The following is a 17,338-nucleotide window of genomic DNA, read 5'->3' as shown; positions in this document are numbered from 1 at the left end:
CCGGGTGTCCTAGTGCCACTGGGTCTAACTTAGAGGAGTAATAAGCCACTGGCCGATGCTTATCCCCATGTTTTTGAGTGAGAACGGCAGTTGAGCAGTCAGTGAGGATTGTACAGTACAGCTGGAAAGGTCTGTCATAAAGGGGCCTCCCCAAGGCTGGTGCTTGTGCCAAGGCTGCCTTTAGGTTTTCAAACGCCTTCTGGGCATCTGGATCGAGCTGAAACTCCCCCTCCATACTGCTATATGGTGTCAGTCGTTTAGTTTCCATGGTGATATTAGGTATCCACTGTCGGCAGTAATTCACCATTCCCAACCATTGTCTCATTTGTTTTGCATTCCGAGGTATTGGGAACTGGCAGATCGGTTCAATTCTGCTTTCCTCCAGACTCCTTTCGGTTGCTGAAAGCATTACACCAAGAAACTTAATTTTCTTCTGAGCCACCAACACCTTAGATTGGGATACTACGTATCCTAGTGAGGCCAAATAATTGAGCAACTGGGTCGTGTCTTCTTGGTTGCTCTGCTCGTCAGGGCTAGCTACTAGTAGATCATCCACATACTGAACTAGAGTGGAGCCGTGTCTGAAAGTTAACCCTTGCAACTGCTCCTGCAGGCACCTAGAGAACAGTGTTGGGGAATTAACGAACCCTTGGGGCAATCGGGTCCATGTATACTGTTGCCCATTATAAGTAAAAGCGAAGAGGTATTGGCTTGTTGAGTGCAGTGGTAAAGAAAAGAAAGCGTGCTGGAGATCAACAACTGCAAAGATTTTTGCTTGTGCCGGGATCTGGGCTAGAATGTGAGCTGGATTTGGTACTAATGCATGTAATGATTGTACAATAGCATTGATAGATCGTAAATCCTGCACTAGCCTGTACTGGTCCGGCTTCCCTGGTTTCGGAACTGCCAGTATGGGCGTGTTACATGGAGAGTGACACTTAACAAGGATTCCCTGCTTCAGTAATCCTTTGATTAATTTATCAATGCTCAGTATTGCTTGTTGCTTTAACGGATACTGTTGGATAGACGGCAGCACGGCGTCCTTTTGCAAGGTAACTTTGATGGGAGTGATTTGAACACATCCCACCTGCGTGGGGTCCTCTGCCCACACCTGCGGATCCACATATTCTTGTACCTCTCTCCCAACATGATGATGCAAATGTGATACGACTACTTTTGGAGATTGATAGAATAGAATAGTACAGTCATCTGGCAAGGACTGCTTCTTCCAGTGATTTGGATCAGCCTGTTCAACCACTCGCTTTACCATGGGTCCCAAATCCTTCGCATGGTACGGAAAGTTCACTTTCCTTGTGATGTGTGGGGCTACCATAGGAGATTGCTTCCATAGTTCCAAAGGGACCTCTACACATTCCGCCTCTCCCTGTGGTCCCGTGACCAGGGCTCTGATCACCACATTCCACTCGCTCCCCTCATGCCCCTTGTAGAAAGTCTCTAATTCCATGTCCCCTCCGCTTTGGTCATAAGCTAGGGTAACATGAGAAGGGGATTGATCCTTCAAATCCAGAGTCCACCATTGAGGAGTAGTAGAGGCATAACATTGTCTCCTAGGGGCCCATGGTTTTACAGTGATTCCTTCATCTCCACACTCGAGGCTTAATTGAAAGGCACATAGCAGATCTCTTGCCATAAGATTGCAGTCTAGTCCAGTGGTAATCACAAACTGATGTCTCACAGATTCATTTTGAAATGTTACGTCAACTGGTTTAGATATCGGATACTGTCGTGCTTGCCCCTGGAATCCAGACAAGCTTTGTGTCCTTTCTGATTCAGGGAGGTTGAGTTCAGACTGGACTGAGGACATGGATGCCCCAGTGTCCACTAAAAAACGATGCCAGCTTCCTTTAACCATCAGTGATAGAACGGGCTCTTTGTCTGATTGAGACCCGTTTACCACGAGGTTCGACAGTCAGTACTGGGGAAAGGGGTTATCCTGGGAATAGGTCGCATGCCCATGTCCTCCTTGTCCCCTATTTCCCTGCCAACCTCCCCGGTATCCTTGCACGGGTCCCTCTCCCCCCTCTGCTCCATGTCTGAGAGAGGGGCACTCATTTTTCCAATGGCCCTGCTGGCCGCAGTTAAAGCAGACGCTTGCCCCTCCTTTTCTGCCTCCCCTCCCCTCGCTGAAACTTTGTCTCTGGGGAGTGTAGGGCGGGCCTCGAGTAGGAGTGGGCGGGCATTCTGGCCAAAATTGCCATTAAATCGCTAGGCTTCCAAGGAAAGAAAACTCCCAAAGTCTGAAGATTATTAACGCCCACCTGAACTGCTGGGTTAAAGGCAGGATTGGGCATTTGCCTGACCGGAAATTGACGGGATGTTGATTTATATACAATAGGGTTTTCATCATCATAATCAGACCTCAGGGATAACGGGTCGTCCTCAGAATCCTCACTACTATTATCACTATAAATCTGAAACATTTGCCTCTGATTTCTTCGTTGTCTTCTTGATCCAGACATTTTAAGTGGTGGTAGTGAGATCGATACCCGATTATTTTTAGTCTTATTCCTGGTATGAGAAGCTACAGGAGATGTATGCTGTGAACCCAGCTGCTGGCTCGTTCCCTGACCTTCTGTGGCATTATTCACCTGGGTTGTGATTGCTAGCGGCTGAGAATCAGGGCTGCCAGACATTTGGGATATCGGCGCATGGGCAGATATATGTAGTGAAGTGGCGGGTGCAGTGGGCTTCTGGGGCACCCTGCTAGTTCTAATATTCCACTCATCCAAGTCATCATCGTCGTCTCCCCCTTCCAGGGCAAGGTCAACCATCGGATTACATATCCTACTTACATCAATACCCCCAGACCCACTTAGGGTCTTACCACACTTCTGTTTCAAATGTTTTTTATGAGCACATTCTTTCTTTAACACTCCGGTTGATTTAGTCACTCCCCCTTCAATAATTCCTATTCCCAATTTCAAAGCATTATCCTGCCAACTTGCCAACACTGAAGCTTCCCTTAATTCTTGACAATACTGTTTCCACAGGGCAATAAGTTCCTTAGCCACAGTACTCCTATTACTCTTCCAAATTATGTCCTGAACCTTCTTAACATCATCTAGAACCTTTATTCCTCCTAATGGCCAAAAGTCATCCCCTAATTTCTTGTTTAACTCCCCCGACAATTGTCTTAATTGCTCCGCTTTGTCAGGATACCGTTTACATAAGATTTGCAAAGCACTGTTTGATTCAGTTGTAGTATCTAAACGATTACCCATCTTGCTGGCTGATAATTCAACACAGTGCGTTGCAATGACACAAATTACACAGTCGCGTACCAAACGTCACAAATCTTAATACACCCCACAACACTTTCATACACACAATCGGCGTCACAAATCTTAATACACCCACAACACTTTCATACACACAATCGGACCCAACCTTACAGCGACTGTAACCCACGCTTTCAGGACTGAAACCTGAACAGCGTCCCACTCTCTCAGGACTGAAACCTGACCCAGTGGTATTGATACCGATATCAGTTAATTATAGTCGACTTCCAGTGATACCAATCACTGACCAAAATATCTGCCGCTTCCAGTATTCACCAGACTGACCTGATTTCGTCAAGATATCACACAAGAGTTAGCGAATGGCCAATTCGTCATTAGACGACAGATCAGAGGAAACCGATGCAGTAAAACAAACCACTTGCATCGGGGGCCCAATTCCTCTCCCTGCCTCCGAAACTTCTCAGCTCCTTGGCCGCGAACTCGTGGTAATTGTCTTTTGAAATCCCACCGCTGCCACCAAATGTTAAATCAAATTCTTTACCTTCAGTCTGAATAATCACACGTGATACTGGATTAGCACATCAGATTTATTCCACCATGGGGTTCTTCCCGAGAAGATCTCCAGACACAACACTAGTGTCTGAAGAGACCTCAACTCAGGAGAGGGGAAGAACAACTTCTCCACGATTGTTTACTTTTTTATACAGAAAAGAGAGGTGTGACAAAAAGAAATCAAGGACCAATTACACATCTAATACAATGACCAATTACACATCTAATACAATTACTATGGTTACAGAGAAGACACAATCATTGATACAGGTCACATGCTCAAAAACCAAACCATTAATATAAGTCACATGTATTTAGAGAAACGCATCAATTTACCTAGCGTGGATTCAAACTTTTCCTCCTTTCACACGCACCCAAATAAGGAGTTGCTACTAAGAAAGAAACTTTCTTATCTATATAGACGAGCAATCTCGCAGCTGCATGACCTTGCTTTACTGTTTCAATACACAGTACTCGCAGTCAGACAGAGTGGGAGAGGACAATAGCCCATCTCTTCTGTACACTCCTTATCACTCGTAAAGGGACAAACACATTCTGTTCCCAAGGATAACATTTCTGCCACAAGCATCCATCTTACTGCTTTCCACTAAAATAAGCATCCATTTTATATTAGCTAAAACAACACAAGAAACCATCTTTACTACAACAAAATATAATATCTCTAATTGACTATACCAGCTAATAGCATAGATTCACATGTGTGTCACATTTAAAGCAGTGTGTACTCAGGAAAAATGTATGCTTGTGTGCATGCAGGATTAAATTGGACAATGTATTCTAGTATTTGTGCATGTTTGCTCATGGTTGTTGAACTTTGTTTGGGGTAAGGGGAAAATTCTATGTCAATGTAGATTTGGTTAATTTTGAGTTTACACCAAATAAAACAAGACGTGCAAATTTATCATTCACAGGGTTATGGATCATCATCGGCACAGTCTTCCTCCAAATCTAATAAGGAGAGCAGCAATGCTGCTATAATCCGTCGCTTCAATCATCACAGTGCCATGGTGCTAGCAGCTGTTCTCCGTAAACAGTATGTATAAATACAGTTTAATTTTAACTTCCTCAAAACTCTGTTCCCCTTTTTGACACAATTTCCAAGCCTGCCCAACCTTGTTAAAACTGAATGGACCAACATAACACTCAAGCCCTTGTCATCAACATTGTATTTTCTATGACATGTTTGACACTGTGACAAAAGGGACAATTTACAGAGGCCAATTAACATACAAACCTGCATGTCTATGGGATGTAGGAGGAAGCTGGAGTGCCTGGAGGAGACCCAAGTGGTCGCAGGGAGAACGTGCAAACACCACACAGACATCCCCCTTGGTCAGGATCAAACTTGAATCTTTGGAGCTGTGAGGCAGTGGCTCTATCTGCTGTGCCACTATGTTACCTGTGTTCAAACATCCCTTATTTGGCAACCAGTTAACCTATCAACCATAAATTGTATAGGCATAGATAGAATGGACAGTCAAATGGACTGGGTGGAAATATCTAGAGGGCCTAGCTTTAGGGGGGGGGAGAGGGGCAAAGTTTACAGCAGATGTGATGCGTTTTTTTTAAAACATAGGGGGTGGTGAGTTTGCTGGGGCGGTGGTTGAGGCAGATTCGATAGTGACTTTTAAGAGACTTTTGGACAGGCATATGGATATGCAACAAATGGAGGGATGTGGATTATATTCAGGCAAATAAGATTTGTTATTAGCACAGATGTTGTGGGCTTGATGACCTCTTGTGCTGTTCTTTGTTCCAGAACATAGACCGGTGCAGCACTGGAACGGGCCCTTTGGCCCACCATGTATGAGCAGAACATGATGCTGATCTAAACTGATTCCATCTGGCCACACATGGTCAATAGCCTATATTCATGTGCCTCCTGAATGTTGCCATTGTATCTGCTGCTATCTCCTACCTTGGTATCATGTTCCAGGACCCACTGCCCTCTGTGTTAAAAGATAAAACTTGTCTCGCAAATCTCCAAAAAAACTTTATCCTATGCCTTGTAGTATGTGACATTTCCACTCTGGGTGGAAAAAGACTCTGACTATCTACTGCGTATGCCTCTCATATTTTATATGCTTCCATCATGTCCAAGTGCCTGTGAGAAAATTGGTGGGTAGCTACTCCATGAACCACAACAGTCATCTGCAGAAGGTACTTCCTCGGAGTTGTTGGTAGGGTGTTCCAGGATTTAGAACGAGTGGTGATGAAGGACAACTGATTATATTTTCAGTTCTGGGTGGCATGAAACTTGGAGATGAACATGCAGGTGGTGGTGTTTCTACCCTGCTTTTGCTGCCCTTTCCCTTCTTGTTTGTAGACGTTGCAGGTTTGGAGGAGGTGCTATTGGAACATGCTGGGCAAGTAACTAGATTTTCTAGATGGTAAATGCTGCATTTACCATGTGCTGGTGTTCAACTGAATGAATGTTTAGGGTGGAGTATGGAGTGGCAGTTATTAGTTATCTTTATCCTGAATGGCGTCGGGTCTCTTGAAAGTTAGCTGTATCCATCCAAGCAAAAACAGTACATTCCATCTTAGATTTCAGCAAAGTAAGTCATTTTACTCGATGAACAATATTAAAAGAGCAGAGGAAATAGAAATAAACTACAGCAAAAATCTCCAACGAAAATCTGTCTATAAAATTGCAGTGAATAAAAGATTATTGCATGTAAATTGTGCCACGGTAATGTGATTACCAAGTTTGATTGATGGTGTGGCAACTTAATTACGTTGACATGCAATTGAATTGCAGATGCTGCTTTAGCAAAAACGACAGTGCTGTAGTAACTTGGTGGGTTAAGATCACGGGACCCGAAATGTCACCGATCAATGTTCTTCAGAGATGCTGCCTGACTCGCTGAGTTTTGTATTTTTTTTTCCTAATTATGTTACTGTGGCTACATTATCACACATGGCAAGTTTATCAAATTGACACAGCAAACAAGCAAATTACAACTTTTTCTATTTGAAATGCAGGTTTCTGGCATTAATGCTCCATTGGTTATTGATTGAACAGTTGCTAATGATAGATGAGGGGTGAATATGAGATCAGAGGAAGGGCACTTGTGTAATTCCTTATTGTCTCTTCTTCGCAGGGAAATGCACAATGATCAAAATAGCGAGAACAGCAGCACTGATGGTAATTCGCGAGATTCTGATTGTTTCCTGCCTCCAGTCAAAAAGGTGAGGATAAAGCAAAAGCCGAGAAGTACATAAAATCGAGGAATGCGCCATTCTAAAGCATGTAAAATATTGATTAAACAGAACAAATATGGGTCTGTGGTAATGAGTGGTCTAGATGGCAACCAACAACAGGAGACCAAGACAACTGAATATGGTCCCTGTCATCTGATAATTTATACTAATGAGAAACCAAGTCTCACAGATAAGGATAGTCCGTTGTTTGATTCCCAGTCTTTTGAAATTGGTTGTGGCAGTAGAAGGAACATCATAGTGAACTTTGACATTTCTACTAGAAAGGAAATATAGGACAAGCTCCTTCTCCTAATTGATGGTCATTTAGTTCAACCAAGAGGGATCTGTGGAGATAGCAGCAAAGTGGGGTTGGGTGTATTGATGTAAAAGAGCACAGCACGAGGATGGGCAAGTATGAAGGTAGACACAAATTGCTGGAGTAACTCAGTGGGACAGGCAGTATCTCTGGAGAGAAGGAATGGGTGACGTTTCAGGTCGAGACCCTTCTTCAGACTGGGCAAGTATGATGCAGTTTGATTGTTGGAGATTTTCTTTTGCAAAGGTGAAGTTACAGGAAGCCATAGAATATGAAGACCTGGGAGAAAAGAACTCAAGGAAGACTGTAGCACTAAATTTGAAGAAGGCTGACAGGTAGGGTTTTGATTTTGGTTATTGGATGGCATGATCTAAATTTGTCATCAAATTAAACACAGAATGCAAAAAATGTAGGCACTGACATTAAAACTGAGTCTGTAATGTACATTGCACATTCTTTAGAAGGGTCCAAATTGGTTCTTTCAACCTTGCACTGTGTTGTGATATTTCCAGTATATATTGGGACTTGATTGTTTTTTTTCCGAGGCAAGGTACACAGTCTGGGACCAGAATAAGGAACTGAATGGAAAAAAACTTCAAGATGTCTAATTAAAAATTTCTTACAATGTGGGCAATATTAAAGTATCATTTCTGGATTGATGAAAGATTTGTCTTCCACAAACAGTGTTAGGGGAATAAGTTGAATTATATTCTTAAAATAAATGTGGTAGCTTTTGGGGAAGGAAAACCATAAATCTTCTGTCCTCCTTTCAAAGAGGAGAATAAGTTAACATTAATTTTCTCTGTGGCTGGCAGCAGAGGCTCTTCCATCCTCTATGTAGAAAAGATAATTCAAACCCAGTTTAACAATGTGCAGAGATAATGGTAAATAGTGATTGTGTTGGAAGGTCCTACAGATTCTGGTTTACACCGAGAATAGACACAAAATGCTGGGGTAACTCATCGGGACAAGCAGCAACTCTGGATAAAAGAAATGGGTTTCATAGAAACATTAAAAAGTAGGTGCAGGAGTAGGCCATTTGGCCCCTTGAATATGATCATATTGCCAATCAATATGATCATGGCTGATCATCCAAAATCAGTACCCCGTTCCTGCTTTTTCCGCATATCCCTTGATTCTGTTGGCCCTAAGAGCTATATCTAACTCTTCTGAAAACATCCAGTGAATTGGCCTCCACTGCCTTCAGCGGCAGAATTCCACAGATTCACAACTGTCTGGGTGAAAAGGTTTTTCCTCATCTCAGTCCTAAATGGCCTACCCCTTACTCTTAAACTGTGACCCCTGGTTCTGGACTCTCCCAACATCAGGAACATTTTTCCTACATCTAGCCTGTCCAATCCCTTAAGAATTTTATATGTTTCTATAAGATCCCCTCTCATCCATCTAAATTCCAGTGAATACAAGCCCAATCGACCCATTCTTTCATCATATGTCAATCCCGCCATCCTGGGAATTAACCTGGTGAACCTACGCTGCACTCCCTCAATAGCAATAATAGTTTCGGGTTGAAACTTGTTGTTTTCATCTCAGGTCTTCAAATTCATTTTCTGCATTTTACTTGTTTTCAATAAATACAATGATTTCTGCACCATATGTTGCTTCTTAGTGTTCAGGCAGTTGGTCTCGAGTAACAAAAATAAAGTTTGCCTAACAGCTGCTTTTTCCTGATTTTTGGTGAATGTCAATCATTCCTTTTTCTTTTTTAGGTATTTTCATGGTCCAACACCTGTCCAGTCTCAGCACTATGCATCTAGCCAGGATATTATTAACTCAGTCCACTGTATACGGCAAGAAATGGCTAACTATAGCCCCAGACTTACTCAGGTATGATATATATATATTTTTTAAAGTAGAAATATTTATGCCTGATCCTGGCATATTTAGTTTCAAAATGTGAAAGAGCAGAGTAGAAAGAATCCTTGTAAATGAAGGGACAATGACTGACTGACTGAATGAATGAGGATCTCCTATGACAGGCAAACTATATGTACACCTTCCATTTAACTAAGAATGAAAACTGCTGGAAACACTCTGATTTGACTTGCTGTTTCAACTAGTCACATAGATTAAGGTTAACAACTGAGTACAATGATAAATGTGAACCATAGCTAAAGATAAAACAGCTTGCTTGCTTGCTTGCCAATTTACATTTTTAATATTTTATTCTATTTAACAACATACTGGAGATTGAAAGGATTAGGATATTGGATTCATGTTTGTAGGTGTGGTCTTGCTTTTCATTTGCAAATACTTACTTACTTACTGCCCATTATGCCTCCTGGCATGTAGGGCAACAACGAAGGTCCTCCACTCCTGTCTGTTCTGGGCTTGTTTCTGGACACTACCCCAGGTCAATCCCATGGTTTTCATTTCCTCCTCTACAGTTCGACGCCCTGTAGTTTTGGGTCTCCCTCTTTTCCTTTTCCCTTCTGGTGTCCAGTGCAGGGCTATTCTTGGGATGCTGTCTGGTTCTCTTAGTATATGGCCAATCGAGTTCCAGCGCTTACTCATGATAATGGTATCCATACTCTCTTGCTGGCATTGAGCAAGGAGATCTTGGTTGGATATGGTGTTTGACCAACATATTTTAAGGATTCTTCTCAGGTTCTTAGTATGGAAGACTGACAGCTGGTTGATGTCACTCGCTGTCATTCTCCAGCATTCTGAGCCATATAAGAGGGTGGAGAGGACACAGCTCCCGTATATCTTCAGCTTGGTCTTGGTGCTGTATTGCTGGGACCTCCATAAATTGTTTAGCATTCTGAAAACATTCCTAGCCTTGTTTAGCCAGTTCTTAATGTCATTTTGTGCTCCGTCATCGTATCTGACTTTACTACCAAGATAAATAAACTCCTCAGTTATGGGAAGGTCGTTTCCATTCACTTGGATTGGTAAGGGGTTTTGGATGTTTAGTGTCATTAATTCATTTTTTCTGGTTTATCTTCAAGCCAACTTGTTGTGCAAAATCACTAAGACAGGATGTTTTTTCCTGCATGTGTTTGTGAGTGTGGGAGCTATGTCAGCAGCAAAATCAAGATCTTCCAATGTTGAGAAGAGGGTCCATCGTATGCCTCTTGCTTGATCTTCAGTTGTCTGACGCATCACCCAGTCAATGGCAATATTGAAGAGTAGCGCTGACATCACACACCCTTGTCGAACTCCTGTCTTCACCTGGAATATGGGCGGCACGGTAGCGCAGCGGTAGAGTTGCTGCTTTACAGCGAATGCAGCGCCGGAGACTCAGGTTCGATCCTGACTACGGGTGCTGCACTGTAAGGAGTTTGTACGTTCTCCCCGTGACCTGCGTGGGTTTTCTCCGAGATCTTCGGTTTCCTCCCACACTCCAAAGACGTACAGGTATGTAGGTTAATTGGCTGGGTAAATGTAAAAATTGTCCCTAGTGGGTGTAGGATAGTGTTAATGTACGGGGATCGCTGGGCGGCACGGACTTGGTGGGCCGAAAAGGCCTGTTTCCGGCTGTATATATATGATATGATATGATATGATATGATATGATATGGAATATGGTTACTATTCCCTACTCTGCAAGCGAAGTTGGCGTAGAAGCTCTTAATTACTTCGACTATGTGCTGTGGGATCCCATACATTCGTAATATGCCCCAGAGACTGTCCCGGTGGATGCTGTCAAATGCTTTCTCGAAATCAACAAAGTTGATATATCTCTATCACGCTGTGCACTGTTCTGTAATGTTTTGCAGGGCAAATATCTGGTTTCATTTGCAAAGCTTGTTCAAAACTACTGTTATCTTTTTGAATGTGACAATTTGGAATTTTAAGGCAGGCTGGTTGAAGATGCTACCTATTGTAGAAGTAAGACTTTCAAATTGAAAATCATGTTTTTTTTGGTTAGCACTGTAATTAAGGGTACAGGTAGGATACAACAATTAGCATTCTGAAACATCTTACCTTCTTTCTGCATGTATCTGGGTGTTTCATTGGTCTATGCATCCCTTCTTGAAGTCAGCTACTGTCCTTATTGCTTAAAGTACAACCTCTAGGATTCTCCTCGTCTTGTGCTGACACGGCTCTACCTTCCACTACCAGATAAGGCCATAAGGAATAGGAGTAGAATTAGGCCATTCTGCACATCAAGTCTACTCTGCTATTCAATCATGGCTGATCTATCTCTCTCTCCTAACCCCATTCTCCTGCCTTCTCCCCATAACCTCTGACACCTGTACTAATCAAGAATCTATCTATATCTGCCTTGAAAATATTCACTGACTTGTCCTCCACAGCCTTCTGTGGCAAAGAACTCCACTATTTGGATTCCATCCAGATGTCTTCCATCCTCTAATGCCCTTTACCCCCAGTCCAGGCATCTAACTCATCATACTTGACTAAAGATGCTTTATAGATATTGCTGCTAGTTTTATCCTTTCTTACTCTTGCTGAATATTCCTTCCATTACAAAAAAAATAATCTCTGGTTGTCAATAAAAATCAGTAAATTTAGTTGGTTATTTGTGGTGTGTATTTTGATGTTGAATATCTACAAGCTAGATATCATAAAGAAGCCTTGTTGTATCCTTGTGTGATTTTCTAATGCCCTGCAAGAACAGCTATGCTGTTTGTACTTCCCTAACCCAGGTGTAGAGAGAGTTGGGAATGTTTAATTGTCATGTGTACTGACCACAGACCAATAAAATTATTTTATTTTTAAAAAGACACAAAGTGCCAGAGTAACTCAGCGGGTCAGGCAGCATCCCTGGAGAACAGGGATAGGTGATGTTTTGGGTCTGGACCCATCTTCAGACTTGCAGCAGCATAACAGGCCTTAATATTATGTAGTTGCTGTTCCAGTTCCATGCAAATCATTTATTTGATTCACTTTGAGGTAGTTTAGAAACTTTATTTCACTACTATTGTACTTCTTTGCGTTCAGGGGGATAGTACAAGTCTAAACTGTGGTAGAGGTTTTATTTTCATCTCGTAAAATATGGAACGAAAAGTAAAGTCTGAGGTCATTCACTGATGTCTACGTTGCATGTTGATTGGTAGGTTCTGTCCAGCAGTGTGGCCAGCAGTGCCCTAACTGACCTCTCACCTGGTGGAGTACTCATGCAGGGAGGAACATCACAAGCTATTAATCGTAAGTATTTGTCCAAATACATGCTGTAGTTAAAGATTTATGCAGTTATCACTAATGTGAAGTTTACAAGACTGCATTGCCACTAATGTTGCTGTAAAGCTGCAGCAAATAAGAATTTCATTATTCCACTTCGTATCTGGTGCATGAGATGGATGAATGTTCTTGGTCTTGACTCCTCTCTGTTCCCATGATCTGTATCAATAAAACATGGTATGTTGCATATCAACTGTTCACATCTTTGTTGATTTTGGGGCTGCAGACAAACTGTCTTCTAACATTCTGTGCTATGAATCATCACGGAAGCGGGCCCCTTGCATTAAAGCCACAACTGATTTTTCCTCTCTTTGACTACAGTATTTGCCCCTGACTTCTCATCTGCCTCCTTTCTGCTTCGGGACCCTCCTAAACTCTCAAGCAGACTAGCAAATCTCCTTCCCAAGATGTTGGTCCCCCTCCAGTTCAAGCGCAACCCATCCCTCATGTACGGATCACTTCAGCCCCTGAAGTGTTGCCATTGATCCTAGAACCTGAATCCTTGTCCCCTTCACCAGATTCTCAGCCAAGCATTCATCTGGCCTATACTTGTATTACTCCCCTTACTAGCCTGTGCCACTGGGAGTAATTTGGAGATTACTACCCTTGAAGTCCTGCTTTTTAACCTCTAATGCCCTATATTCACTGCAGGATCTTATCCCTTTTTCTACCTGTGCCACTGCTACTTATGTATGCTACATGCAACATCCTCTGTCCATTCTCCCTCCCCCTTGGGAGTGTCTGCAAGTAGGGCGGTGGTGCAGTGGTAGAGTTGCTGCCTTACAGCGCTTACAGTGCCAGAGACCCGGGTTTAATCCCGACTACGGGTCCTGTATGTAGGGAGTTTGTACATTCTCCCTGTGACCACGTGGTGTTCTCCTAGATCTTCGGTTTCATCCCACACTCCAAGGACATACAGGTTTGCGGGTTAATTGGTTGGTATAAATGTAAATTTGTCCCTAGAGCACGTTGGATAGTGTTAGTGTGCGGAGATCTCTGGTCGGTGCGGACTCAGTGGGCTGCAGGGCCTATATCTATGCTGTATCTCTAAAACTAAAACACTGCTCAGCGTTAAGCAGTAATGCACTATATAGAATAGGAGAGTCCTAGGATTCATAATTGAACAGAGCTGATACTTCGGCAACCGCGAGTGGGAAGGTTTGAAACAGAATTCGACCAGAGCAATTGATCATATGTTTTTAACCTAAGATTCAAGCCGTGGCTACATGACTTGTAACTAATGGTCGATTATCAGCAAATCCATAAATTCTCAAGACACCACATTAAACAACGAATTGAAGGAAGGGTAGGGGTGGCAGAGTACATGACTCACTGTAAACCTTTATTTATAATAAATTAAATTAGCTCAGGATTTTAAATGAAAACATCAGCAGTTTCTATCAGTCTCCCAAAAAGTAAAGTGATGGCATAAAGTTATTCTAGGCCAGAGTTGGGACCCAGACTTGTGACTCGAAGCGAAGAGTCTGTTAACTCTAACAAACTGAGTTTTATTGTGAAAACTTGACTGAGCACTTCAATTCCCCCTCCCACTCCCAGTCTGACCTTTCTGTCATGGGCCTCCTCCAGTGTCATAGTGAGGCCCACCGCAAGTTGCAGGAACAGCACCTCATATTTCGCTTGGGCAGCTTACAGCCCAGCAGTATGAACATTGACTTCAACTTTAGATAGTTCCTCTGTCCCTCTCTTCCCCTCCCCCTTCCCAGTTCTCTCACTGTCTTCCTGTCTCCACCTATATTCTTTCTTTGTCCCGCCCCCTCCTGACATCAATCTGAAGAAGGGTCTCCACCCCATGTCACCCATTCCTTCTCTCCAGAGATGCTGCCTGACCTGCTGAGTTACTCCAGCATTTTGTGATACCGAGGATTTAATGTAATGTGACTATGAAATAAGCCTTCGTACCCTGCCCTAGATTAATTTGAGATAAATTGCAACTACTTTAATGTGTCTGCAGAGTCCAGTCATGCATAAGATTACAGGATTTAAACATTAATAATTGTGCAATAATAATAGAAAAACACATTCCAAAAGGATTCATTGGGTAATCTGTAGTAATTTTATTGATCAGTTACAGGCTGCTAAAAGGAAAGATGAGGCATGAACATAAGCAGCATATCTCCATTCGTTGACTAACCATGTCGTGAGCTGTTTGTTTGAAGAATGACTTTTAACTCCAAGAAATTCAATTGCAAATTAAGATTGTTCAGATGGGTTGAATTTGTAAATCAGCTCTGAGGTGCAAAAAGGGTGGGATCTGTGCCAATATGTGTCTGAACAAGGAAAGGTTCTTGTGCCTGTAAATTGTGCCTCTGTTCCACAAGATTTCTCATTGTATTTCATACTGGCCAGAAGTAGAACAACATTGGTTATTTCAACCTCTGCTTTCTAACTTTATTGCTTTTGTTGCAGAGATGGTGCCAAGTGATGTCCAGCTGGAACTCAAACACTTGCACGTGGCTGTTGCAGAGTTACTGAGGCACTTCTGGTCCTGCTTTCCCATCAATACACCATTCCTTGAGGAGAAGGTGAGTCAGCTGAGATTCTCTCAGTGCTGAAACCAGCTGTGCTTCGTCTGCACTTCATTTTGGATATGAAGTTTTAAAAGTTACTTTAACACTATTGAAGCAAGTTTCTGAACCGAGAACAATGAATCCAATCTCAAATTTAATACTGGCTCCTGTTTAATTTAAAATACATACCATTTAAAGCTTTTTTGGGCGATAACATTTTTCATGGTGGCAACCATGAAATAAAGACGACTTTATTTTTGGATTCCACCTTCCCTTCAAGGTGTTGGTTTAGGTTTTATTTCAACTTTCCAGGTGCTGAAACCTTTCCATACATGTATGCACTCTTCTGTATTGTGCATCCATTATAAATTTGGTTCTATGTAATTGGGGTCCATCATAATCTATCTTCAACTTGACTCGGGGATCCGATTTCTCTTCTTTTGAGATGCTCTACATTTCTAGCCCTTTTTTGTGGCAATGCAGTCCTTTTTTTGTTTGTGGATCCAGATTTCAAAATTATTTTTTATTTGTACTACCTATTGAAAAAACACAATAAGGAAGAATAAAGAGTGTTACAGATACCACCTCTGATGCTAATAGTCCATATTGTGCTAAACCAGTTAATATTGACTGACGAGATTTCAAATGGAAGATATATCAGCAGAGATCAGTCCTGCAGTAACATCCGCGTAGAATTACAATGAAAGATCACCAGATAGTGGTTCGGTAATGTTTCCAGCTTGCAGCCTATTTCTGTTTTTTTGTGGCTTCTCTTTTGGCCAAGAGGAATTAATCTTGCATTCCCTTGGATTAAATTTTAAATTTCATTGAAATTTTTGGCATTTAGCAATAGAAGTGTAAGTTTCATTTTAAGTGTACTTAAAATCAAAAGGTTGAGATGTTCTTGGAAACCTCTGAGCAGTCAATAACTTTTTTTTGTCTGGTATCGCAGGTTGGGAAGATGATGAATAACTTGGAAAGATTTCAGATGACAAAACTAAGGCCATTCCGGGAGAAACTACAGAAGCTGTACATAAGTACAAATGTGAGTCTGAGCAATTCCATGCACAACCATCTTGGTGGTAGTGGAGGAGATGGAAGTTTTATTCATTAACTAGACCAAGTGGACCCGTTGGGTCCACTCCTCCTGGAGGGGGGGAAGGGGAGAGGGTGTGACTGAAAGGGTGAGCCCTGGACCCAAAGTCTCTCCTGTATTGGTGTAGCACCCTCAATTCCCCCCCCCCCCCCGACTCAATCCCCCTTATGCTCCCTCCTCCCCCCACTGACCCACTCCACCCCCCCTAGCCCACCACAACTTGCCCCTCCCCTGCCCCCAGCCCTGCCTCCACCCCCATTCCCCCCTCCTCACCCCTATTCCCCCCACCCCTGACCCCCACCTCCCTCTCCTCTCCCCTCCCCACCCCCACTCTCTCCTGCCTCCCACTGCCCCCCTTCCCCTCCACCCCATTCTCTCTTTCCCCCTCCTTCCTTTCCCCCCCCCCGCACTCTCTCCTCCCCCCCCTCCCCTCAACTCACTTGGCCGCCATGCCTACTCCCCTCCGTGGAGCTGTTGACGGCAAAAGGCACTTACCAGTGCTCATGCGTTCAACGCTGACTGCTGACTTGCGAGTCTCCCCCGGGGCCGGTCAAGAGGGGCGAGGGAACGGAAGTGCGCGGGCGGGCGGTGGCGCTGCCGGCGGCTATCTTGTTTTGGCGCGTGAGGAGCAAATGAAGTCGAACGTGGCCGATTGTGACGTCATACGCTGACTTTCAGGAAATGGGTTAGAAAGTGAAATTTTAAACTTTAAAATGTCTGTAGCTTTAAAAATGTAACTTCAATTTGAATGAGAGTTGTTAGAGATGATGCCCAGGATAATGGTGAGTAAGGTGGTGCAAAAAGTGTGGCGCTATGGTGTACCGTTTTGGCTGTGCGAAGCACCAAAGTAATGGTGTGCACAAACACGCATACACACGGACAGAGAGATTTAGTAATATACTAGACCAAGTGGGCCCGTTGGGCCCGTTTCTCGTAGAGGGGGTACAGGGAAGGGGAGAGGGTGTGACTGAGGAGCCCTGGACCCAAAGCCTCTCCTGTATTGGTGCAGCACCCTCACCCCCTTACTCAATCCCCCTTATCCTCCCCCCTCCCTACCCCCAACTCTCCCATCTTCACTGACCCCCATCCCCCTCAACCCCACTCTCTCATCACCCACCACCACCCCCTCCCCCACCACCCCCACCCCTGCTGTCCCCTAATCCCCACCCCTCCTGCTCCCCACCCTCACTCTTCC

The 17,338-nt window shown here is 43.4% G+C and overlaps 2 protein-coding genes across 4 annotated transcripts in view; one reads left to right on the top strand and one right to left on the bottom strand.

Annotated features, from left to right (window-relative positions):
- Positions 1–17,338, bottom strand: part of LOC144602290 (galanin peptides-like) — a 411,360-nt gene that overhangs the window by 305,569 nt on the left and 88,453 nt on the right. The window lies entirely within an intron of this gene.
- The window catches only part of gtf2h1 (general transcription factor IIH, polypeptide 1), a 58,755-nt gene that overhangs the window by 37,218 nt on the left and 4,199 nt on the right, over positions 1–17,338 (top strand). For all 3 annotated transcript variants that reach the window (XM_078415197.1, XM_078415195.1, XM_078415194.1), the window contains 7 exons: positions 4,745–4,866; positions 6,938–7,025; positions 7,600–7,688; positions 9,081–9,198; positions 12,396–12,486; positions 14,947–15,062; positions 16,000–16,092. In XM_078415197.1, coding sequence (XP_078271323.1) covers positions 4,745–4,866; positions 6,938–7,025; positions 7,600–7,688; positions 9,081–9,198; positions 12,396–12,486; positions 14,947–15,062; positions 16,000–16,092 — 717 coding nt within the window. The remainder of the gene's footprint in view (positions 1–4,744; positions 4,867–6,937; positions 7,026–7,599; positions 7,689–9,080; positions 9,199–12,395; positions 12,487–14,946; positions 15,063–15,999; positions 16,093–17,338) is intronic.

The sequence above is a fragment of the Rhinoraja longicauda genome, chromosome 18, assembly GCF_053455715.1.
Source record: "Rhinoraja longicauda isolate Sanriku21f chromosome 18, sRhiLon1.1, whole genome shotgun sequence".
Lineage (NCBI taxonomy): Eukaryota > Metazoa > Chordata > Chondrichthyes > Rajiformes > Arhynchobatidae > Rhinoraja > Rhinoraja longicauda.
The sequence above is the reverse complement of the archived record's forward strand: the minus strand, read 5'-3'. Positions and strand labels throughout refer to the sequence as shown.